The sequence below is a fragment of the Uloborus diversus genome, chromosome 6 (genome assembly GCF_026930045.1).
Source record: "Uloborus diversus isolate 005 chromosome 6, Udiv.v.3.1, whole genome shotgun sequence".
NCBI classification, from domain to species: Eukaryota; Metazoa; Arthropoda; class Arachnida; order Araneae; family Uloboridae; genus Uloborus; species Uloborus diversus.
The window spans coordinates 128,856,315-128,883,812 of record NC_072736.1 but is presented as its reverse complement, the minus strand read 5'-3'; the positions used below and the strand labels follow the sequence as shown (position 1 = coordinate 128,883,812).

General features: G+C 35.6%; 1 protein-coding gene across 1 annotated transcript in view; it reads right to left on the bottom strand.

Moving 5' to 3' along the window:
- Positions 1-27,498, bottom strand: part of LOC129225202 (exosome RNA helicase MTR4-like) — a 63,847-nt gene that overhangs the window by 12,618 nt on the left and 23,731 nt on the right. Inside the window, exons 12-17 of the mRNA XM_054859767.1 lie at positions 24,413-24,523; positions 22,003-22,104; positions 18,209-18,334; positions 17,605-17,755; positions 17,349-17,521; positions 10,228-10,296 (exon numbers count right to left, since the gene is read on the bottom strand). Of these exons, the coding sequence (XP_054715742.1) occupies positions 10,228-10,296; positions 17,349-17,521; positions 17,605-17,755; positions 18,209-18,334; positions 22,003-22,104; positions 24,413-24,523 (732 nt within the window). The remainder of the gene's footprint in view (positions 1-10,227; positions 10,297-17,348; positions 17,522-17,604; positions 17,756-18,208; positions 18,335-22,002; positions 22,105-24,412; positions 24,524-27,498) is intronic.

The following is a 27,498-nucleotide window of genomic DNA, read 5'->3' as shown; positions in this document are numbered from 1 at the left end:
CACCTACGCTCTCATCTTCGGCTGCGACGAAGTAACGGTCTTGATTATTATATTTTAAACATATATGAAAAAATAAAACTTTCACCTCATGTTGAGGTCATTAACAATTTCGCGGCGAGCAACGGCCGTCCCCTGACGCCGTGCACCGATGCTTCATTATCGCCATCGTAGAACAAAAACCGGAGCCGCAGAAAATTGCGACCCGAGCGGACAGAGAGCAGCAAGTAGAGTGAAGTGGGGTGGAAAAATGAATCGGCAAATGAGCGATCAGATCCGGGTACGCGGTGATGCGCGGGAACCAATGAGTGCGTTTGCCGCCCAAACAACGAAGGGAAGGGGACGCTACGCCATTTTAATGGCCGACAAGAAGATGCAAAAAATTGGATCTGTTAGCATAAAATATTATTTTATTTTATTTAGTTTTTATTCTCGGTCCACAGCCGATAATTTAAAGAAAATAATTTAAAGTTAAGTGTACCTACTTTAAGCCCAGTCTGGTAAAAGTAGAACCTGTCAACTAGTTGGTGCTAACACTTCAATCGACGATTCCCCCACGCCATAATTAATGGCGACTGTTTACTGAAACCATTGGAGATTGCATGTCTCGATGTGTCGATTCAGAAAAGTTGAGTTGTCACCTGATCGACTCGAATTAATTCCACTTGTTGACCGCACGTGCTATGGAGAGGAGTACGAATATTCGCGGCAGTGGAATATGCAAATGAGTGATGGTCGAAGTAGAAGTTAGTGTAGGTGACGTCATCGAGGCATGGAATCTCATTGGTTGATAAAACATATATATTGTGGCGAGTGGCAGCAAGCGACAGCTCTCGTTTTTCTTCTTTCAACGATCCCCAGTGGTTGGTTCTGATCGTGAAGCCTAGTCCGGCTCACGTGTGGGGGGTTTTTTCCCCGCGATGCTAGCGGGGGTTTTTGTGGTATGTGATGTTTAATCGTCCAAGTCCTGGAATTAGTGAGTCCAGGTGAAGAACCTGTTGTGTTGTGTCCGGCCAATTAAAATGTCGGGGATGTGAGTTCCACGTGTCTACCTGTGATGTTTACCGATCTACGTATTGTGTAATGTTGCCTGTTCAGTCCGGACATTCCTGAAGTGTGATTCGGCGGACCTTTTGTGCGTTTTCTACCTGATCCTTCGGAGTGGCAAGTGACTGCATCGACATCTTGGTGACATTTTTCTTTATATTCTGGAACCACTTTTGTTATGATATTTTGGGGGTGTATTTTATGGGGATGTTATTCTAGTCATATTTAATAAATGTATTTTTCTGAAACATGTTTTTTGCTTGTCTCCAACTTGACATTACACGGCCAGTTAATGTTGGCTTAGTTTAAATATCTTAACTTCTGGATTTTAAACTTAACTTTAATTTATGCCAACAAAGTGGTAGCAGAGCGTGGTCGAATGTCATTTTGGTTGGAGACAAATTTGCAAAAGTTTTCAGAATAATGGAAAGGGACTATCGAAACATTAAGAAACTTAACTCCTGCAATTGGGCAACATGGTCGAAAAATATGAAAATGGTACTGATAGAAAGAGATTTATGGGAATTAACCCAAACAAAATTAGAAGAAGGTATTTCGGCAGAAATAAAGAAACGGAGGGGCCAAGCAGTGGCGATTATTTACCTCAACATAGAGGATGAGTTAAAACAACTAATAGATGATTTAGACGATCCATATGCAGTATGGACGTCATTGAAATTGAATTTTGAACCTCCGTCTTTAGCCCGTGTTGCCGGATTGTGGGAGGAGTTTTTTTCTAGCAGAATTAATGAAAAAGAAACTATTGGAATGTTCGCGGCTCGATTGAAGTGTTTGCTCCGACAGTTGGAGGAGAATGGCTATAAAATGGATGAGAAATTAAAGGGATTTCAACTAATACGTAGTTTAGATCAAAATTTTAGGGGAATAGTACAAAATATTTATAGATGGGATGAAAGTAAATTTAACTTTTCAAATGTTTTGGATGAACTTTTAGCAGAAGAGGGGAGATTAAAATTTTAGGAAATGAAAATTTTGGAAATAGTAGTTCAAGTGTTAATGCTTTTTCAGTTCAGAATAAACACCAGACTGGGCGGAAAGTTGAAAATGTAAATAAATTTAAAACGAGAGTTTGCTTCACATGTGGGAAAAAGGGGCATATTTCGGCTCGGTGTTGGAGCAGAAAACCAACTAATCAAAATAAAGGTAATCGTAATTTTGTCAAACAAAGTAATCCCCCTTAAGGCTGGAATGTTTTGCACCATCAGTAAAATATCAGGAGTGCAGGCCAACAACACAAATTTGAAGGAGGAAATACCAGTATTTTTACTGGATACAGGTGCCACGGCACATTTCTGTAAAGATAGGGACTTGTTTTGTGAATTGAGGCCTGTTAAAAATACAAAAATGGAAGTAGCTGTGGGCAATGTAAATAGTCAAGTCGAGGGGGTAGGGAAAATTGTTTTCGAAATTAAAACAGATGGTAAGCTAGTAACCATCACATTGAATGAGGTCTATTATGCTCCAACACTTAGACGAAATTTGCTTTCCGGATCCAGGATAGACAGTCTTGGTTTTTCATTAAGGTGGTATCCTGGTAAAATATGTATTTTTAATAATGATGGTATCAAACTTTTTTCTGCATTTTTAATTGATAAATTGTATTTTGTAAAACCCACTTCATTTTTAAGTAATCAAAGTAGTGACTCACCAGCAAATGTAAATGTAACCGAGGTCAAAGGATTAGACCTGGAGTTGTGGCATGAACGGTTTTGCCATATTAATTATGACAGTATCTTGGAAACTGAAAAGAAGAACTGTGTCAAAGGACTTAATATAAAAAGTAGAAACCGGCCAGATTGTGAGCCTTGTATTATTGCAAAGAAAAGAAGGTGTTCATTTAAGCCCACTCCAGGGATAAGGTCTAAAAGACAACTTGAGCTTCTTTTCATGGATCTAGCAGGGCCATTTCCGGTGGAGTCACTAGGGGGGAAAAGATATATTTTTTCCATAATTGATGATTTCTCAAGGAAGTCCACTATTTACTTTCTAAAGTCAAAAGATGAAGCTTTTGGATATTTCCTTAGATACCAGAGGCATGTAGAGAGAGCCCTCAACAAGAAAATTTTGGCCATAAGGTCTGATAATGGGAGGGAATTCACAAATTCTAATTTTGAGACCCACTTAATTAAAGAAGGCATCAGCATAGAAAGAACCAACCCTTATACTCCCGAACAGAACGGGGTAGTAGAAAGATACAATTTGACATTAATGAATGGGGTTAGGGCAATGCTGAAAGACTCTGGACTAAGGGAAGAATTTTGGGCGGAAGCCGCCTTATGCTTTAATTATGTTAGGAATAGAACAGTCCTAAAAGAAAGGGGGAAAACCCCATTTGAGCTGTTCTGGGGAAACAGGCCTTCAGTAAGGCATTTCCGGAGGTTTGGAAGTATTGCCTACAGAGGCATGCAAAAACAAAACCTAAAGAAATTTGACTCGAGAAGTAAGAAAGGCATAATGGTGGGCTACGCAACCCAAGCAAAAGGGTACAGAATTTGGGACCCAGAGCTAAAGAAAATTTTTGAAACTATTAATGTGGTCTTCAGGGAAAATTTAATTTGGGGGAAATCAAACTTGAATGGGAATGTAGACAATGATGATGATTATTCTTTTATTAAACCTATTAGTGAAGTTCTCTTAGATAAAGAGATAGATGAAAGAAAGGCTCCCACCCCTTGTGAGGAAATTGAATGGGTGAGGGATGCGGTAAAAAGAAAGAAAGGGGACCGTACTGATATCTATTACTATGAAAAGGGAAATAAAACCAGGTTAAGGTCACCCAATGATGTAGAAAAAATATTGTAAGAAGAATAACATTGTTTACAATCCTGAACTATTTGATTTCAAAAGTAAAAATGTACCTTATAATCCTTTGTTTGATATTTTTAATTCTCCTAAGGAACAAATGGAACCCGAGCCAGAGGCAAATTTGTCAGAAGTGCTAATTCCACAAAACTATAATCAATGCTTGAAAACCCCAGAAGTAAAACATTGGCAAGAAGCCATGTCAGAAGAAATGAAAGTGATTCAAGAAAGGGGGGGTGTGGCAGTTAGTTCCCCAGCCAGTTGGTAAACCAGTACTTGGTAATAAGTGGGTCTATGACTTGAAGAGGAATGCTAAAGGGGAAATTGCCAGATTTAAAAGCAGATTGGTTGCGATGGGAAACAGGCAGGTGGCAGGTGAATCGTATTCTCAGGTTTTCTCCCCAGTTATCAATTTCTCCCTGATAAGAATGTTTTTCTCAATTCTGGTGATATTCCTGGGTTGGAGCCATTTTCAATTAGACGTAAAAAACGCATATCTTTATGCTGATTTGCATGAAGAAATCTATATGCGACAACCACAGGGTTTTGTAATCCCGGGAAAAGAAGACTGGGTATGCCGTCTAAAGAAATCGCTATATGGTCTCCATCAATCGGGGAGAAATTGGTACCTGGAAATTGATAGGGTTCTCCAAGGTCTAAATTTTTTGAAATTTAAATGTAGTAACTGTGTCTATACAAGAAACAGAAATGTGTTTTTATTGATGTATGTAGATGATATAATAATTTTTGGAAAAAATGAAATCATAATTCAGGAAACAATTCAGGATTTATCAAAACATTACGATATTAAAGAATTAGGGAGAACTAAAAAATTATTGGGGGTAGAATTTGAAGAAATAAATGGGGGAATTTTTATACACCAAAATTCTTATATTAAGACAGTTTGTGAAAATTTTGAAAAGTATCAATACCCATACTCGACCCTCCCAATAGCGAAGGTACAATTTTGTCTTTAGGTGATTGTCCAAAAACGGACCAAGAAATAAAAGAAATGGAGAAAGTACCTTATCGCAATTTATTGGGATGTTTGTCCTATATAGCAGGGAAAACTAGACCGGATATTGCATATACAGTTAATTTATTATCTCAATTTCAAGCAAATCCGGGTAAAAGACATTGGCAGTGTTTATTAAGACTTTTAGGTTATTTAAAATATACAAATTATTATAAATTAAGTCTATCTGCAATAAATGAAATTAAAATCAATGGTTTTTCTGACTCAGACTATGCTGCAAATAGGGACGATAGGATTTCGATGGGGGGAATTATTATTTACATTGACAAAGTACCTATTATCTGGCGAACATTTAAACAAAAGTGTGTTTCATTGTCCACCATGGAAGCTGAGTATATATCTTTGACAGAAGCAGCAAAAGAGGTGGTGTGGTTAAAAAGAATTTTAGAAGAAACATCACATTTTGAAATAGCTGGATATAAATTTAACGGGTCTGTAATTAATTGTGACAATATAGCTGCAATAGAATTTTCAAATTCCCCTATAGAAAATTCCAGAACAAAGCATATTGATGTCAGATATCATTTTTTGAGAAACTTAGTAGAGGAAAAATACATTTGAATTAAAATATGTGAAAAGCGCAGAAAATCCTGCGGATACGTTTACCAAGCCTCTGACTCGGGGTACATTGAAAAAAATGTGCAAACTCATTTTTGGTAATTATGAAAATGTAAAAGTTTAATATTCAAATGTGTAAATTTTTCAATGTTTCTCAAAAGTGTTTAAAAATTTTTTTAATTGTTGTTTGAAATATGTCAGTTTTCATGTCGTTTTGAAGTGTATCGTGCTGTGTAACCGAGAAGGGGGGAATTTGTTAGCATAAAATATTATTTTATTTTATTTAGTTTTTATTCTCGGTCCACAGCCGATAATTTAAAGAAAATAATTTAAAGTTAAGTGTACCTACTTTAAGCCCAGTCTGGTAAAAGTAGAACCTGTCAACTAGTTGGTGCTAACACTTCAATCGACGATTCCCCCACGCCATAATTAATGGCGACTGTTTACTGAAACCATTGGAGATTGCATGTCTCGATGTGTCGATTCAGAAAAGTTGAGTTGTCACCTGATCGACTCGAATTAATTCCACTTGTTGACCGCACGTGCTATGGAGAGGAGTACGAATATTCGCGGCAGTGGAATATGCAAATGAGTGATGGTCGAAGTAGAAGTTAGTGTAGGTGACGTCATCGAGGCATGGAATCTCATTGGTTGATAAAACATATATATTGTGGCGAGTGGCAGCAAGCGACAGCTCTCGTTTTTCTTCTTTCAACGATCCCCAGTGGTTGGTTCTGATCGTGAAGCCTAGTCCGGCTCACGTGTGGGGGGTTTTTCCCCGCGATGCTAGCGGGGGTTTTTGTGGTATGTGATGTTTAATCGTCCAAGTCCTGGAATTAGTGAGTCCAGGTGAAGAACCTGTTGTGTTGTGTCCGGCCAATTAAAATGTCGGGGATGTGAGTTCCACGTGTCTACCTGTGATGTTTACCGATCTACGTATTGTGTAATGTTGCCTGTTCAGTCCGGATATTCCTGAAGTGTGATTCGGCGGACCTTTTGTGCGTTTTCTACCTGATCCTTCGGAGTGGCAAGTGACTGCATCGACATCTTGGTGACATTTTTCTTTATATTCTGGAACCACTTTTGTTATGATATTTTGGGGGTGTATTTTATGGGGATGTTATTCTAGTCATATTTAATAAATGTATTTTCTGAAACATGTTTTTTGCTTGTCTCCAACTTGACATTACACGGCCAGTTAATGTTGGCTTAGTTTAAATATCTTAACTTCTGGATTTTAAACTTAACTTTAATTTATGCCAACAGGATCGACGCTTGAAAAATTGACAAAAAGCTAAACGATGGGAAAAGTGAATAAGTCACATATTTGATATCGTAAAGTGTGCGAAATTTAACGGGGGAACGCGGGGAAAACGTGGAATGCCCAAGAAAATAAAAAACAACAAAATGGGGGAAGAAAACAATTCAAATGACCGAAAACATGCAAATGGGTGAAAAATGTGATATGCATTATCACATCATATGCCATCCCTAAATTACACCCCCACCATCTTCATAGCGAACTGTCCGTCCTCCGTACATTACAATTAAATAATTCACCACCCTCCGCGAGAACTCTACGTTTTTTTTTTTTTTGACCGTTAACGAACTTTGCAACCCCTGCCAGCTCCGCCTTTTCTTTTTGAACTCTTAAGTCTGGATTCCTCGCATTTGTTTTTTTACTATGTGTGAAATGTTCTGGTGATCACCATGCCTAGTGCCTGTCTTCATGTCTGCTTTGAAGTAACGTAGAATAAAGAATGTGTGGTAATTAATTTTGTGTTTACTATCGTCAACAAACACCACCCCCGGGTAAGTCTCTTTTAAATTTTTGTTCTTTGGCATTCAAGGCAGTCGTTGGTCTGAGGTTATGCGCGGCAGCGATGCTTCCACTTCCACGGCCTAAAATCGTTATCTTTTTGGTTTTCGTATAATTTGGCAAAATTAATCGCGCGCATCATGACAAAAAAAAAGAAAATGCAAACAGTTCATTTTCTTCGACTTACCCATTTTCTACCTTGACGATAGTATAAAACTGTATCCCATGTTTTTTTTGGATGTTACAACTCTTTATGCATTTGAATATATATGATGTATGAATTTGTTGTGTAAAGTGTTGGTAAATTGGAGCTGGACTTAAAATTTTCTTTTTTTTCTCTTTTTTTTTCTTTTGCTTTGCCAGTGTATGTGATATAGCGATGCTTCCACTTCCACGGCCTAAAATCGTTATCTTTTTGGTTTTCGTATAATTTGGCAAAATTAATCGCGCGCATCATGACAAAATGGTGCCGTGACCAGGATGGTATGTAGATCATCGAAAAAGTAGTTACTTAAGGGGACGATTCAGGTGCACTCTGCGTGCCGCCATCGGACGCCATCATTCAAACAGGTGATGGATCACCTACGCTCTCATCTTCGGCTGCGACGAAGTAACGGTCTTGATTATTATATTTTAAACATATATGAAAAAATAAAACTTTCACCTCATGTTGAGGTCATTAACAATTTCGCGGCGAGCAACGGCCGTCCCCTGACGCCGTGCACCGATGCTTCATTATCGCCATCGTAGAACAAAAACCGGAGCCGCAGAAAATTGCGACCGAGCGGACAGAGAGCAGCAAGTAGAGTGAAGTGGGGTGGAAAAATGAATCGGCAAATGAGCGATCAGATCCGGGTACGCGGTGATGCGCGGGAACCAATGAGTGCGTTTGCCGCCCAAACAACGAAGGGAAGGGGACGCTACGCCATTTTAATGGCCGACAAGAAGATGCAAAAAATTGGATCGACGCTTGAAAAATTGACAAAAAGCTAAACGATGGGAAAAGTGAATAAGTCACATATTTGATATCGTAAAGTGTGCGAAATTTAACGGGGGAACGCGGGGAAAACGTGGAATGCACAAGAAAATAAAAAACAACAAAATGGGGGAAGAAAACAATTCAAATGACCGAAAACATGGGAAAAATGCAAATGGGTGAAAAATGTGATATGCATTATCACATCATATGCCATCCCTAAATTACACCCCACCATCTTCATAGCGAACTGTCCGTCCTCCGTACATTACAATTAAATAATTCACCACCCTCCGCGAGAACTCTACGTTTTTTTTTTTTTTGACCGTTAACGAACTTTGCAACCCCTGCCAGCTCCGCCTTTTCTTTTTGAACTCTTAAGTCTGGATTCCTCGCATTTGTTTTTTTACTATGTGTGAAATGTTCTGGTGATCACCATGCCTAATGCCTGTCTTCATGTCTGCTTTGAAGTAACGTAGAATAAAGAATGTGTGGTAATTAATTTTGTGTTTACTATCGTCAACAAACACCACCCCCGGGTAAGTCTCTTTTAAATTTTTGTTCTTTGGCATTCAAGGCAGTCGTTGGTCTGAGGTTATGCGCGGCAGCGATGCTTCCACTTCCACGGCCTAAAATCGTTATCTTTTTGGTTTTCGTATAATTTGGCAAAATTAATCGCGCGCATCATGACAAAAAAAAAGAAAATGCAAACAGTTCATTTTCTTCGACTTACCCATTTTCTACCTTGACGATAGTATAAAACTGTATCCCATGTTTTTTTTGGATGTTACAACTCTTTATGCATTTGAATATATATGATGTATGAATTTGTTGTGTAAAGTGTTGGTAAATTGGAGCTGGACTTAAAATTTTCTTTTTTTTCTCTTTTTTTTTCTTTTGCTTTGCCAGTGTATGTGATATAGCGATGCTTCCACTTCCACGGCCTAAAATCGTTATCTTTTTGGTTTTCGTATAATTTGGCAAAATTAATCGCGCGCATCATGACAAAATGGTGCCGTGACCAGGATGGTATGTAGATCATCGAAAAAGTAGTTACTTAAGGGGACGATTCAGGTGCACTCTGCGTGCCGCCATCGGACGCCATCATTCAAACAGGTGATGGATCACCTACGCTCTCATCTTCGGCTGCGACGAAGTAATGGTCTTGATTATTATATTTTAAACATATATGAAAAAATAAAACTTTCACCTCATGTTGAGGTCATTAACAATTTCGCGGCGAGCAACGGCCGTCCCCTGACGCCGTGCACCGATGCTTCATTATCGCCATCGTAGAACAAAAACCGGAGCCGCAGAAAATTGCGACCGAGCGGACAGAGAGCAGCAAGTAGAGTGAAGTGGGGTGGAAAAATGAATCGGCAAATGAGCGATCAGATCCGGGTACGCGGTAATGCGCGGGAACCAATGAGTGCGTTTGCCGCCCAAACAACGAAGGGAAGGGGACGCTACGCCATTTTAATGGCCGACAAGAAGATGCAAAAAATTGGATCGACGCTTGAAAAATTGACAAAAAGCTAAACGATGGGAAAAGTGAATAAGTCACATATTTGATATCGTAAAGTGTGCGAAATTTAACGGGGGAACGCGGGGAAAACGTGGAATGCACAAGAAAATAAAAAACAACAAAATGGGGGAAGAAAACAATTCAAATGACCGAAAACATGGGAAAAATGCAAATGGGTGAAAAATGTGATATGCATTATCACATTCCTGTTTTTTGCAGGCATGAAAATAAATAAATAAATAAATAAAGCCAAGTGAAACAATCCATTATTTGTAAGTGGTGCAGAAAAACTAAGAAGAATCTTACTATTTATTTAAAATTTTTAATGTTTTATTTAATGAATGTCAATTTGTTTGTTTTAAAGGTCCCTTTTCCCCACAACACCACCCCACTGTTTTTGATAGCATTAAAAGTTTCTCATTGCAATAACAAGAATGTATACTTACTATAGACAGGGTCTTCTTTTGGTAGTTGATTATTATTCCCCATCCAAAATCATCATCACCATTCTTTACCTAAAGGATCATTTAGAAAATTTTAAGTTTTTGCCAGGAAAACATTGCCTGTTGGAAGTTTTGCAATTATTCAGGCAAATTGTAGAGTACCTATAACAGTTATTTACAGTGCCAGAATCCAGGTTATACACACCCCTAATGAACTTGCTTTCCCATTTTTCCCTGTATAAAATTCAAGTAAACGAGGGTCTGATTTTAGACGTAATAGCAACTTGAACCTTTTAGTCTTAAAGTGGATTGCATATTGCAGTAGAAGCACATTCCACAGAGAGAAAATGAACCACTCTTAGCTGAATTTTCCATTACTAAACTGTTCCATTTGTTCAGCCCTAAATTCATTCAACCCACCACCAGAGTGCGCAACGACGCAACAGTGCGCACGCGCGTAACTAGCAACATTGATGTAACCTTGAGTGTAGATGTTTTTTCTTTCGAATAAAGTTGTTCAAAACCCGTGCTGCTCTTTCCATCGTTCGTACATGGTCCGTCGAGCCACAGCAATAGTCAATCAAGTTTAGGATGATGTGTAGCAGTCAACGTGCAAACTGTTATAAAACAAGCAGTTCATATTCATCACTCTTGAACGAGTAAAGCAAAAGACGAAACAAGCATCGCACTCATTGAGGAAGGTCACGTCCTTAACATGGAGCCCCTTTTAAAGAGAAAAAAAATAACAAAAGGTAAGCTAACTAGATTAACTACCCAAGTAAAGAATTCGCAAGTCAAGGGTATTTCTCTGTCTGATATAGAAGTATTCGAAAATAGTGCTATTTCTTTAGATAGTGAGATAAATACTTTAAATGATGAAATTCTAACAACTTGTTTAGACACAGAATTTGATAAATATGAACAAGAAATGCATGAATTGCTTTCAAAATTAGATGAGTTAAAAATCACTTTAAAAAATGAACAAAAGAAATGTGTAAGCGATAACACTGTTAACGACATTAATTTAAATATATCTCAAAACACAGTAAATTCAGATGTCAAAAGCTTAAAACTTCCGCGTGTAGAGTTACCAGTGTTTACTTCTAATTATCTTGATTGGATTTCATTTCGTGATTTATTTTTAGCAAGTGTAGGAAACAATCAATCATTAAGTAACTGTCAAAAATTACAGTATCTTAAACTTTCTGTTAAGGGTGAAGCAGCTACTTTGTTACAATCGATTCAAATTTCAAATGAAAATTATGAAAGGGCGTGGAAGGCGCTTACTGATCGTTATGAAAACGAATCAGAAATCATAAATGCAGCTTTAAACAAATTAATTTCTCAACCTATATTAAAACAGGAATCAGCCTCAGGGTTACGGAAATTAATTGACACTACATCACAATGCATAGATACATTAAAAATCCTAAAACAGCCTGTCGAGCATTGGGATACAAATATTATTTTCCTATTAAAAGGAAAACTAGATTCAGAAACACTTCGCGTTTGGACGTTAGAACATGCGAAAAAAATTCCTTCATTCGATGAGTTCAAATCTTTCACACTAAGCAGAGCAGATGCTTTAGCGTCTTTAGCGTTAAGGGAGGCCAGAAAGGAGAAATTCAATGTAAACTATGAGAGCGGGGGATCCTTTCGAAGTCAGAAAACCCATAAATCAGTTCATTCAGCTCAAGTGGTTGCTAACACATGCGTTTTCTGTAAAAGTGAGTCTCATTTCGGATTATTTAAGTGCAACACTTTTTTGGAGCTGCCCTTGAAGGAAAAATGGAACGTAGTGAAAAGAAATAACTTATGCGCTAATTGTCTGAAATCAAATAAAACTCATCGAATTGAAAAATGTCGAGCGGGAAATTGCAAAAATTGTTCTCAGCCACATAACACATTATTGTGCGCAAAAAACACAAATGAAACAAAATCTCAAACAGAAAATGAAATGCTTTCAATTATTAGTAGCAATAGCACAGTTGTTCCAAACACACAATGTGTGCTATTACCTACTGCAGTTGTTTATGTCAAAGACATCAATGGCATTTCACACACTTTCAGGCTGCTGATCGATTCTGCTAGTCAAGGCACATTTATCCGGGAAAGTTGTGTAAATTTTCTGGGATTAAAACGCAATCGAATAAACATAAGCGTAGATGGCTTGAGTTCACAGAAAGTGGGCAAAGTTACAGGTTCAGTTCAAATACAAATCACATCACTATTTTACAAAAATGCTACTATCACAGCAGAAGCGTTCATTATACCTAAAATAACTTGTGACCTTCCCCAATATCAAGTGGATGCATCCGTCTTAAGTAATTTCAAACACTTACAACTGGCAGACAAAAATTGCCATCAACCGGGCCCTATAGACATACTGCTGGGTGCAGATGTATTTAATGAAATAATGCTTAGCGGACAGACAAAAGTCCCAGGACAATCATTAGTCGCTCTAGAATCCATTTTCGGATGGGTGATTCTAGGAAAAACTGAAAGCAAGTCAAATTCCAAATCACAAACTGTAATTTCCAATCATGCAAGTTTCGAGTATAATGCCATTGAGTATGAGCTAGACAAGTTCTGGAAATTGGAAGAAATTTCAGAAACAAATCTTTATACGGAAGAGGAAGCCGCATGTGAGAACCATTTTAAACAAACATTCTCCCGTGATTCTACTGGCAGATTTGTGGTGAAACTACCGTTCTGTGAAACAATCGATGAACTCGGATCATCTCGAGACATAGCCGTGCATAGGCTACAACAAATAGAACGTAGGTTTGTTAAAAATCAATCCCTCTCAAAACATTACCACAAATTCATGCAAGATTATCAGGACTTAAAACATATGGAACTAATTCCAGACAACGAAATTGATGTTCCGGCAACTTCCAGCTTTTATCTCCCTCACCACGCAGTTCCCAATAAAACCGGAGATAAATTTCGGGTTGTTTTTGATGGTTCTGCAAAATCATCCAGCGGTATATCTCTTAATGACAATTTAATGGTGGGACCACAGCTACAAAGTGATCTCACTACATTACTTCTTCGCTTTCCAACTTACAAGATAGCGATGACTGCAGACATAGAAAAAATGTACAGACAAATTATCCTACAAGACGCAGACTTTCAGAGAATAGTCTGGCGCAATTCATCGTTGGAGCCAATTCAAGATTTTCGTCTAACAAGAATAGCATACGGCACAGCTTCAGCACCGTACCTTGCTGTTAGATGTCTACAACAATTGGCAGTGGAAGAAGCAGATCAATTTCCAATGGCCTCCAAAGCAGCCATCATGGACTTCTACGTTGACGATTTAATGTCTGGAGCCAAGTCAATCTCAGAAGCTATTGAATTGCAGAAACAATTGATGCACATGCTATCAAGTGCAGGCTTCATTCTACGAAAATGGGCATCCAACAGTGAAGAGCTCATAAATTCGATTGATTCAGATTTACGTTCTTCAAAGACCGCGTTGAACATAGATAGTGATGAGACTGTCAAAACATTAGGTGTCCTGTGGCATCCAGCATCAGACACATTCCGGTTCAAAGTAAACACCACACCTCTAGAAAGTACTTTGACAAAACGAACACTTCTTTCAACCATCGCCAGAACATTTGACCCTCTTGGATGGTTGTCACCCATCACAATCAAATCTAAAATCATGATGCAAAAAATGTGGAAATATCAAGTGCAATGGGATGAAAACGTTCCCCCAGACATCGCACGCGAATGGACAGAACTTGCAGAAGACATGATGTCTGTAAAAGATATCGAAATTCCAAGATTTTTGTCGACTGGTGATAGCAATGAACTCAAATTATTCGGCTTCAGTGATGCATCGGAAAAAGCGTACGCAGCAGTTATTTACTCCTGTACTACTGAAGAGAATGAAAAAACAAATGTGCAGCTCGTAATATCAAAAACCAGAGTAGCTCCACTCAAAACCGTTTCCATTCCAAGGTTGGAACTTTGCGGTGCTCTATTACTCACAAAATTAATGGATTTTACCTGCAAAGCATTGAATACCAACATAGCACACACGCAGTTCTATACAGACTCTAATATTGTTCTTTCTTGGTTAGCATCTCACTCAAGCAAGTGGAAAACCTTTGTAGCCAACAGGGTGGCTAAAATCCAAAATCTCTCATCACCGACCCAGTGGTTCTTCGTAAGTAGTGAATTAAACCCAGCTGATCACGCCAGCCGTGGCATGTCATCATCAGCGCTACTGAGTTCATCATGGTTTACAGGACCAAGTTTTTTACATGAACCTATGCCTCTACAGGTAAGTGCACCAACACCTCCAATCCCAGAGCCTGTGCCAGAGGAACGTTTGCATACGATACAATCAACAACTGCAATCAATAATACATCAGAAGTTAATACTTTGTTTAACCGTTATTCATCCCTTTCTACCCTTAAACGTGTTGTAGCTCTTTGCTTAAGATTCATTCACAACTGTAAAAATTCACGTAATAAGATTTCTGGATTTTTAAAGACAATAGAAATTAATAATGCTATGTGTGTTTTAATTAAACTTGTACAAAATTCAGAGTTTATTAATGAGATCAATGCACTTAGCAAAAATCAAACTTTATCTTGTAGAAGCAAAATTTTAGCTCTCAATCCTTATCTCGATGCTTCAGGAATTTTGAGGGTGGGCGGCCGCTTGCGACATGCAAACGTCGCATACAGCCAAAAACATCCCATCTTACTTCCAAAGAAACATATTTTAACTGATCTTATTATTAAACACTATCATCTAAATCTATTGCATGCTGGTACACAACTTTTACTATCATGTATTCAAGAACAGTTCTGGATTATTGGTGCTAAGGATATCATTAGGCATTTTATAAGAAAGTGTGTTAAATGTTGCAGAATTCGAGCAACTGTAACCAATCAAATGATGAGTGATTTGCCACCCACACGCATTTCTCCTGCTCCTACATTTTCTCGTTGTGGTGTAGATTATGCAGGCCCGTTCCAAATCAAAGCAGCTAAAGGACGAGGCTCCAAAATATTCAAGACATACATTGCTCTTTTTGTTTGTTTTATCACTAGAGCTATTCACTTAGAGTTAGTTACTGATCTTTCAGCAGACGCGTTCATTGCAGCTCTGAAACGTTTTATTTCTCGCAGAGGGAAATGCAGTGACATATATAGTGATTGTGGTTCTAACTTTATTGGCGCAAAACGTAAACTCATGGAATTTGAAAAGCTCGCTAAGACTAAGAGTTACAATGAAAATATTAATAATTTTTTATCTGAAAAGGGTATTAATTGGCATTTAAATGTTCCAGGAGCTCCACACATGGGTGGTCTCTGGGAGGCAGGCATAAAATCTACAAAATTTCATTTAAAACGTGTTGTTGGGGATATAAAATTAACCTATGAAGAATTTGAAACACTTTTAACCCAAATTGAAGCTTGTCTTAATTCTAGACCATTAACAGCTTTGTCTAGTGATCCCAATGACCTGTCAGCATTAACGCCTGGTCATTTCATTATTGGTAGACCATTAGTAAGTATTCCTGAACCAAGTTATATTGACTCCAACATTTCGCATTTAACCAGGTGGCAAATTATTCAGAAAATGGTTCAACAATTCTGGAAACGATGGCATAAGGAATATTTATGTAGATTACAACAGAGGCCAAAATGGTTATTACCAAAAAAAAATCTTCAAATAAATGATCTGTGTCTTTTGAAAGAAGACAATTTGCCTCCTACTAAATGGAAAATGTGCCGAGTGACTCAGTTACACCCTGGCAGTGACAATATGGTTAGGGTAGTCACTGTGAAAACATCAGATGGTGTATTCAAGAGAAACATCACAAAATTATGTCTCTTACCTATTTAAACACTAATTAAAGCATACTTTTAATCCATATTGTTTGCATATGTTGAAATAATATTTCAAGGTGGGCGGCATGTTCAGCCCTAAATTCATTCAACCCACCACCAGAGTGCGCAACGACGCAACAGTGCGCACGCGCGTAACTAGCAACATTGATGTAACCTTGAGTGTAGATGTTTTTTCTTTCGAATAAAGTTGTTCAAAACCCGTGCTGCTCTTTCCATCGTTCGTACACCATTGACAACAAATAGTTTTACTTACATATAAAGTACGTAAGAAATAGCTTTGGATTGAGAAGTAAAAGAAAATATAGCAGTGAAATGTAAAAGCTTGCTCATCAATACTTTGCTTTTAATACTTTGTTTATTGTGTTATTCATATTTGCTCTTCACTAAAACTCTTTTACGCAGAACTTAAATTATGTTAGCGCAGTGACTATTGATAGAGACAATCCGCCTAGTTTGACCGAGTCTATTAATAAAAAGCTTTCTAAAAAATCCCAAACTAATGACCTTAACTGGACTTTCAATACTAAGGATGTGGTTGTTAGTTATTAGGAATAACTCACAGAAGGAAAATGTGTCCCTTCTTTCCCCCCTTTTCTAAGCTAGGATTCTTAAGTGTTTCTATTTTCAAGAGGTATTCTCTAATATTTATAAACTTTTGTTCTCTTCTCTAAAAGATTCTATTCATTCTTTTAATTGCTGTGAATTCATATAATTAATCGCGATTGTTGTCTTTCCTATGTAGGACAAACTAGGTGTGCTTTGAAATTTAACTTGAAAGCATAAAAAATGTGAAAAAACAACAACAATTATATAAGTTGAGCTTTGCCCAAAGTTGTTGGGATTCAAATCACTTTATTGATTTGTAATCAATATGGTGGTATTGATTGTAATGATCAATAATGATGGTTCAGCATTGTCATCAGAAGGTTTTAACACTCCCATGTACTTATCACATATCTTTTTTTTTTTCCACACAATACATCTGATTTATTTAGGGCTAATACACAACACAATCAACAGATAAAGAAACAGAAAGAATGATAATAAGTTCAAAACAGAAGAGGATCACCTTGGACGGAAAGACAAGTTGAGCTACATACTCAATGCTTTTATCCTAACAATGAGCACTCATCACCAGAATGGGTAGCCAGTGGGAAGTTGACAGTTGTTTGCTTGGACGAGCACTTTTTTGGGATGCTAGCATTTTCAAGCAAGTACTTAAAACTTTCAAAATTCAAACATACCTTCACTAGACGACCTGGTTGAAAAAAAGGCACACAATGTTCTGGCTGGACAATATATGAACGATTTTCTTCTGATAAAGCAGCTAGCTGTTTTTGGATTTTGTAATACAACTCAACTTCTTCTTCTCTTTCAATGTCTATGCTATCATGCTCTTCTTGCAAACTTTTTATTTCTACAATGATTTTTTTGAGAATTATTTTCAAGTAATACAATATTTTCTTCGGAGGAAAAAAACGAACAAAAATGATAACTTACTGTCACACAGCTGAGGAATTATGGAGTAATTTTGAAATTGGAAAAATGAACGCTCAAGCATATATTCAGGGTTGATTTCATCAACTCTCAACAAATTCAACACCATGTTGTATGTCAGATGGAAAGCTGAGTTTATTGGATCTGGTAATCCCTAAATAAATAAAATTCAATTCAACTACAAAAAGCCATATTAAAAAAACACACACACACACACACACAAAATGAATAAACCAGGATCTATAAATCAAATAACTACAAGTGAAACTGAACCAGAAATACAATATTATTATTTTAACTTAAAGCAGTAGTGAATTTACTGGTTTAGGAGCTTGTCACAATACATCACGGACCCCTTTTGCCTACCTCAAGACTTATACAAAAAAATTATGATGTGCATTGGTTGAATCACCTTTGAGTCCCCTCACAGTTGCAACAGTGTAAATCCACCGCTGACTTAAGATGATATTCAATAGGTGAATGGATTTTTTTTTTTTTTTTTTGCTGTGTTCGAAGTTTGTACTACATTTGAATAATAAACTTATACAACAAAGAACAAAAAATTTGTATGAAGAAAGAATGAATGTTTTTATAACAAACTATTTACCTTCACAATGTCCTTTCCAGCAGAAGGGCTCATTTTTTCATCAACCATTAAAATAACAATGCCTCTTTCGTCGAGACCTCTTCGTCCAGCTCGGCCACTCATTTGAATATACTCCCCTGACGTGACCTTTGCAAAAAAAATTTAAACACAAAATGTTATTAAATACAAATATCTTCAGCGCAACTGTTTGAGCAATTAACTAATTTTTTGCTTTAAAACTAATTTTACATATTTTTAAACGTTCAGTGCTTTATTTTACATAAAAACAGATCAATAATGGTCAAACAAATTAATGTGAGCCTCATATTGGTGCATTTATGAGATTGACAGAAAGAGCACCACACATCATCTCAGCTGTTGCAGGCCCTTAACATTTGTGGTAACAGGCTTGTTGCTTGGATGGCCTCAGAGAATTACATCATTCTACAACACAGTTTGAATCTGGAATTAAGGAACCGCATTTTTCGAAATAGATAAGACTAAATTTATTAATATTAATACATAAAACACACCGTCAGCTCAGTTATTCCATCCAAGGACTGTAGTTTCATGTTTTTTTAGCGCTCATTAGCCCGGAATAAGAAGAAACTGAGCTGGAGGCGGAAAACCTCTTAAAGGTGCCAAGAGAGCCAAACAAACTGGTAGCTAATGTAGAATTAGCACACCAGATGAGTGACTGCAGCAATGGTGTGGTTCAACTCAAAGATTGATGGCAAAACTAGGTATTTTGCAGTAAGTTACTGCCCTAAGCTAGGGGCTAAGGCAGAAATACATAAAATACATCATCAGCTCAGTTATTTCATCCAAGGATTGTTGCAGTTCCATGCTTTTTAGCACTCATTAGCCCGGAATAGGAAGTACTTGAGCTGGAAGCGGAAAACCTTCAAAAGGAGCCAAGAGTAAATTTATTAATCCCCCCCCCCCAAAAAAAAATAGATATTCATTTCTACAACTGTATTTTAGAGAAACAAGATCATCATTGTATAATACATTGTATGTGACAAACATTTGCACATTTTTCCACAAATGATAATTTTTTTCTGTTTGTTCACCACGGTATCATTACAATTAAAATATTGATACATTTTTGCACAGGGAAGGACGCTAGTTTCTCGAGAGCGGCGAGTAGTATTCCCATTCTATTAAATGGAAAATTTCAAGGTCATTTTTCATAATCCACTGAATACAGTGAAAGAGGGTTTTTGTTATTTATTATTATCTTTTATTTATTTATTTATTTTTTTTTTTTTGTTTATTTTCTTGTTAATGTTCAGCTTGCAAAACATATTTTTTCAGATTTAACTTTAAAAAAAAAAAATAATAATAGTTCTGCTAATTTTTTTAAAGGATTTTATAATACTATGTTTCATACAGCCATTCGTTCATGAAAACAATATAATTTCATAATAATACTAAGGGTTATATTTTTAATTAAAACCAAATTAAGTCAACAAATACGATGCTGAAATTTTTTTATTATAAAGTGAAATCCTGCATAAAATTATAAACCCACTGTAGTAAATTAATAAATGGAAATAATGATAAGTGTACTTTAGAAGGCATGTACCACACCAAGAGAAGTATTTTTAACATAACAAATGATAGCAGGGTACACACTAGAGGAGAAATAAGGGGTCTCCTACTCTGACCAAAATTTTATGTAAGAATTTAAAAATTTAAGTGGGAACAGTATTTTTTAAAATTGCTTGAATGTATAAATAATTATTTGAACACAGTATTTGCATATCATGTAGCATAAAACTTATTTACCAAGCATAACATAAAAAGTAAATGTTTTATTTGTTCACTAAAACAAATGTGCATCTTAATATTTTGGAGATATTGAATTTTTTAAAGAAAAGTTAACAGTAAAATCTCATTATTTTCGCTACGTAGGCAAGATTCTTTTTTTAAATCAATGATTTACTAAATGGTGTGCTAATGAAGCATTCCTAAACGTTATTTATCAAAGGTCCCTAAAATAAAAAAGTCTGAAAATTGTGATTTTGTCAATGAAAGCATTTTGGTGCACCTGCGATGCAAGATGGGTCAAAAAAAAAAAAGTTTTGTTTGGTGCAATTTGGAGCAGAAGTTAAAATTCCAAAAGGTGTTCGAGCGTTCAGTAAATCCAAGGAATCAGGTTATTCTCAACGTAATATTTCTGTTTCTTCGTGACTAAATTCCTAGATCATTCTGTTCATTTATAATAAGATAGTAACTGAAAATTATCATAAGTCATTACATATATATTTGCTACCTTCTAAAAGAAACATGAAAAACCAGAAAGTCACCTGTCATGGTATGACGGGTGAAAATTTGCTTCTACATTTGAACGCAGCAATTGCCTGTTTGGTGATATTTTGGTAGTTTAACCCTAAATCCAGTGGGTTAACCCTTAACTCCAGTAGATATCGGTCATTGTTGACCATTTTTACGTTTCTTCCTTCTCCTAAAATAACAGTCTTACCAGTAAAACATTTAAGTCGAGTTCAGCCTTGTCAGAATAAAGCAATTCCCTGCATGTCAAACATCACCAAATCACATTACCATGCTGTTGCGCGAGTTTCATTGTTGAAACACGCGGGTTACTTTATCATCGGCTATTATTTATATGAGGATAAAAAAATCTGAGATAAGAAACTTTCACAAATTTTTAACAATGGTGATCAGCAGGAACAGACAGGTAAGGGATTTTTACAGAGTGGGATTTCAGAAAAAGTTGCAGGAATCGTGCAATCCCGCATCCTAGCGTGAACCCTGGATGCAGGGGTAGAAGTGATCGACTTGTCACATATAGGACACATTATATGAATAGTTTCGCTATGAAAAAAGAAATAATACATACACATTATTTATTTATTCTTATCAATGATTTTGTTTAAAAAAAAATCCTCAAAGAAAATTGTAACTTACACCTGAAATGACTTTCCTGTAGTTGAAAGAATAATTTTTGAAAAAAAGAGTACTTTGTAGACAAAAAAAAAAAAAAAAAAAAAGAACCAAGTGAAATTTATTGATAATTAACACAGCAACTCACAATTTTTGCAGGGATAGAAGTGTCACAAACATAGCTTATATAAATAAATAAAAACCGTCTTTATGTTGAGAACTAACAGGAAATAATCAACGCTTTGTAGCACAAATATACAGATATTTTGCTCTATAAAATTCCACAAAAGGAAAAGATTGCAAAAAGACTATTAGAACATTCCGGTCAGAAAATGCACTGAACACAAAAATATACCTGCGAAAACAAAAACTGAAAAAAAAACCACGCTGGAAAACAAAACAAACTGCTATTGCCAAACGCAAAATTCTAAAACCAACTTCAGAATTCGTTCTCGAAACTCCACCCACTACAGTGACGTCATATTGCTGTAGCCAATGAGAGAAGATGCCTGTTGCAGGATTTAGTGAGTTGCATTTTTTAATTTGAAATTCGTTTGCACACGTACTTTCGACGAAAAAACCGAAGTCAGTTTATTTACTGTTGTTTTAAAGAAATAAATTGGATAAAAAAACAGGAATATAGGAAATATAGGACATTTTCCAAAAATATAGGAAATATAGGATATATAGGACCACTTCGATCCCTGTGGATGATAGTATGCTGGGGTCTGCCTGACATTTTTGTTATTAATAAATCGTAAGAAACGTTCAAATATTTAAAAAATAATACTATTTTTTCTCTTTCCTGCAAATCAATTTTGTGCACTAAAGGCTTAACCATAAGATTTGTTTATTTATTCTACACAACAACTAGTAATAAATTTTAGAACAAGAAAACTACTTACCCAGCGAAAATCTCTGCCATCAAATTTTCGTGCATTTGTGAATAAAACTGTTCTAGCTGGCATATTTAAACCCATAGCAAAAGTTTCAGTTGCAAACAATGCCTACAATGAAGGAGAAAATAAAAACATATCTTCTGTAGTAAATATAAGTAACAGTTTCTAAAAACATACAACTTCTAAATTCTTCAAAATTTCAAATTTCAAAATTTTTAAGGAAACAACAAATGAAACTGATAAAGGTTAGAAAATTCTGTAACAAAGATGACAACTAATCAAGAAAAATGTCCCCCCCCCAAAAAAAAAAACAGCCATTGCCACTCCAGGGGTTTGCAACAACTTTTTCTGGCGAACATTTTCTTACAAATGAGAAAACTGAGTAACACTTAAAAAATGATAAGATTTCATTTATATCTAGGGTGTTAATTTTTGTTCTTAGGGTTGAAAGATAGTTAAATGCAAAATTAAAAACAATGGTAATGTGTGCTTTTTAAAAATAAAAATTTATATAAAAACAAATTTTCTCTTTTGCTTTTTTAACATTTTAAAGACTGGAGTTGTAATAAAAAGTCTTAAGACTGACCAGACGTTTTCAGAATAAACTTTAGAAATCAATCAGAAATTATTCAGAGGCATAATTCCATGCTTTTGCATTATTTGCACACATTTAAACAAAAAATCATGAATAGACTTAAAAAAAACCACACACAACTATAAATCTGTACTTGATTGGTAAAGGACACCAATTTTTTTTTTAATTAAAATTTAAGCACCCTTTCACTCATTTTTTACACACTATTCAAAGGTACAACAAACTATGATTTTGATAAACAAATTTATTTCATCTTTACTAATAATAAAGCTGAAAGTCTCTCTGTCTGGATGTCCGGAGGATGTCTGTGCGCCTAGACCGTTCGGCCAATTTTCATGAAATTTGGCACAAAGTTAGTTTATAGCATGGGGGTGTGCACCTCGAAGCGATTTTTCAAAAATTCGATGTGGTTCTTTTTCTATTCCAATTTTAAGAACAAAACTATCAAAAGATGGACGAGTGAATTACGAAATTATCATAACGTCGAACCGTAACATGGGCACAAGCCAATTGGCGAGAAAATTCACCATACATTATTTGTAAATATACAGGCGAACAAAAAGACCTTTTAATTTTTCTATTACGGGCGGGTACCACTTGTAAACCTATAAATGAAAATCTAGTAATACATATTATTATAAAAGAAAGACTTCAAAATAATCTCCCAGGGACTGCTTTAAGCATTCGCCAATGCGCCAAATGCGACAAAATCGTAAATTCGGCGATAAAAATTTTAATTTGGCGAACAGAAAATTCTCTAAAATATACACAGAAGAAAAAAAATCTCCCTTCAGATGTCAATCAAGATAAAAATTAGGTCCGTTCATAAATTTTGGACCCCTAAAAACGGACCCTTCGCAAAATTCCGACCACTAAAAACGAGCCTTTCACAAAACTCCCAGACTAGCAATCACTGAAAGTTGTTTTATCCTTCATTGTGTTTGATGTCCGAGACATCAGAGTAAGATAGGAATGCAGTCTTTACTTTATTAAAAGCTTTTATTTCTACTCTCAAATATTTTTAAGAATGATAAATATCACTTTAAGTTGTTTTTAGCCATTTTTCCTTTGAAAAATTACATATGATTTGTGGAAAAACTGTAATACTTAATTTGCATTTTTTTTCTCACAAAATTCCTAAAAACAGACAAAAATTCCTGGATATACCCCTGTCCTTATCCTTAAAAAATTGTCAAAAATTAAGTTATACTTCACTCTCTGATTAACTATTTCTGCCAACAAAAATACATTTGAATGAGTAAAAGTGAGTCTTTGACTAAGACTTTTGAAATTTGGCTAACAGTTTAAAAATTTCGCTAATTTACTGGCCAACAACTCGAAATCCTTAGCGCAATCCCTGATCTCCTGGCTAATTTTGTTATTGGTTCTTAGTACCTTTTACTTCCCAGAAACAGAAATGTCGCCTATTTTTAGGATGTTAAAATAACATCAAATGCAAATTCTTTTAATTAAGGTTATTATTAGTGATTGATTTTTGCATGTACAACATTAAATTAAGTAAATAAAATTATTCTAATTAGAAAAATATCTATTTTTATACTGTTCATCTATTTATCAATGTTGAAAATATAAAAAAATATGAATATATTTTGATTATTTTAATAATTGAGAAGTTAGAGCCAAAAAGAAAATTACATTTAATTAAAAATATATAAATTCTTCCGCTAAAAAGTCATTACATATAAATTGACATAAGAAAAAAAAAAAACAAAATATTTTTACAACTATAAGTTAATGCTAAATTAAAATATAAAAGACATTCAAAAGCATTGAAAAGAAATATTTCAAACAAAACTATACTTTAATTAATCCTTCTGCAAATAAAATTTCAATCGTTTCTTTTAGAATTGGAAGAAGACCGCCATGATGAATACCAATACCACGTTTTAAAAGAGGTAACACATGTTCCACCTATGAAATAAAACCACAAATAATTAGCATTTTACTAGCGAACATATTTTGGCTGAATTTTAGAAATCAAAAGAAAAACTAAACATACTCACAAACTTTTCAAAAATCAAACAATGAAATAAATAAATAAAATAAAACATAAAACCTTTGCAAAAATAAATAAATAAATCAAGAAATGTTTAATTATTTATAACATAAAGCAAAACTAAAAAAAAAAGATTAATTTGAATTTTGACATCTTGAATTCAAATTATGTTTTTCGCAATCACGAGTGTGTGTACGTAGGCATGTGTGTTTGTGTGTGGGGGTATGTGTGTTTGTGTGTAGGGGGTATGTGTATGTGTAGGCATGTGTGTTTGTGTCTGTGTGCTGGCATAAGTGTGAGGGTAGTTGTGTGTATGAATGTGTGTGTAGGCATATGTGTTTATGTCCAGGCATGAATGTGTGGGTAGTTATGTGTATGTTTTTGTGTGTGTGTGTGTAGATGTCTGTATGTATGCATGTGTTTGTGTGTGTGTGTAGTTGTGTATGTATGCGCATGTGTGTAGGACATGGATGCAACCTGGAGACGGCTTTCGCTGTAGGAGCAGCATCGTGAGGAGCCGGTCGACGGTGACGGTGCGGAGGGTGGCGATGGGAAAACAAAATGATAAGACGCCAAAAACAGTCAAATGAAAGCAATAAGCAATCGTGATTGCTCAATAAAGCTTTCAGCATTTAAAAGCTTGCATTCTGAAGGACGCCAAATGTTTAAAATCTCTTATGTTGGAAAAACGTTCCATGCAAGGCAAAGGGTTTGTCCCAAAATGGCCAAAGACCTGGTGAACAAGTTGGCAGGCAAGTATCTGAGAAAATAAAAAAATAATGTGTGACACGTCACTTTTTAGTTCTTTTACTTCATCACGTAAAAATTGGTGCAGTATACTTGATGCATTACAATGAACTTTAGACAGCTGCCTTGGTGTGCTTATCTGTGAATTCATAGAATAATATCAAAATAAAAATCATAATAATAATAAAATTTGGTAATATATAGATTGATAATGAAAACAATTGATGTACTTTTTCTCAACAATCTCAGCGTTTATCTCAACAATTTATGTACTTCTTTTTTGTCATTACCACATTATCATACATTGAATACATGGTGAGAAAAGATTAATAGCATATAAACAATTTTTAACATGTAACAACATTTTCTTAAGATACTAACACAGTTAGCACCTCCAGGTTATGTTGTTTTACATTTACCTCTTTCATGACCTCATCTCATTAATTAAAAGAAATGATGCCTGAAAGAGGAGTAAATTGCAGAATGAAGACAGAAAACAATTACTGAAATTTGATGAAAACTAAAAGGGAAAAAATAGTTTATTTTAAATATTTACTTTTTGTCCTCCTCATTTACATACATAGCGAGAAACTTACTAACAATATACAAGTGACGTTAATTTAATGTAAAAACTTTTGTTTTGGATACCAAAACAGTAAGTATCTCCATGTTTTGTTGCTCTCCATTAAGCCGATTTATCACCTCATTTGTATCATCCCTTTGACTAAAAAATGATGCCCAAAAGAAGAGCTTAAAATTGAGCAAATGACAGTGCCAGATCTAATTTTTTCCAGTCGGGGGCAAAAGCTTGAAACTGCCGCCCATACCCAACTTTTTATAGCAAGTTTCAACGACAAAAAGAGATGTAGGGTGAATTTGCCGCCCTTAAAAGAAGTTGACGCCCACGGTAAGGGCACAGTTTGCTCCGCCCTAAATCTGGCACTGCCGAATGATGATGTCCAGAGAAAGGACATTTTAAAATTTAATGCAGTTGATCAAAAGTAAAAACAGTGCCGGTACATTATAGGTATCACTGTCTTTTCACCTTTGTTTGTCTTGAGTTTTATGAATGTACCCTTTTTTTCTTCCTTTTACAAAAAAGGAAGTATTTTATTCGCAAAAAAAATTTCAATAAAAAATTGACCTTAATTTCCATTTTACTCATTCCCGAATGAATATTGAGTTTTTTTCCCCCGACTCGACCACACGTGGATAACATATAGACACGCGAAATATCCATAATGACGATTCCCGAGTTAATTACAACGAATTTTCTCGTGACGTCTGTATGTACGTATGTATGTCGCAAACTCAAGAACGGTAACTCCTAGAAAGTTGAAATTTGGTATATAGACTCCTAGTGGGGTCTATTGTGCACCTCCCCTTTTGGTTGCATTCAGGTGTTTCTAAAGGGGTCTTTTACCCTTTTTTGGGGGAAATCATTGTTAGTTTCGATGTAAACTCAAGTGGTGTTATAATTTGGCGGATACTTGGCGTCATATTGCCAGTCTTTTGGTCGCCAAGTTTTGTCGCCAGCTTGGCGACAAGACTTGGAATCACATTAAAATTGCCTTGGAATCACATTAAATTAAAATTTGAATCACATTAAACTTGCCAGTAATGGGGAAATGAAATTAAATTGGAGTAAAAGGAAGTCATGTGATTCAAACATCAGCTCGTTTCCAGTCGGTATCTGAATTTGAAACCATATTGGTAGCTTCATTGTTTATCTAGGTTTTCCAGCATTCATGCATAAATAATAGTAGAGCTCAAATATTTCTACTGAATCAGCAGGATATAACAGTTTAATCTTGCAGTAATAGTTAGGTTCTAAAATTTCATTATTATAACCAAGAAGGTGTGAGGTATGAAGCAAAACTGCATAGAATCCCTCCAATTAGATGTTCTTCCACACTGCAGAGTCCTGTTAAACTAAGTCTCGCAAATCAGAGCTCTGCTTAATTAATAGTGGGCATTTTGAGCATTTTTTCACTCATAATTTCCATCTCTAAGTTTGTTAGAAACTGATGCAAACTTTTTTTCTTTTACTGAACTTGATGATAAAACTGCCACAGCACAGTTCAACATCTTTTATTAGTTGTCCTAAAAATAATCGTTTTTATATGAAATAACCAAATTTTAT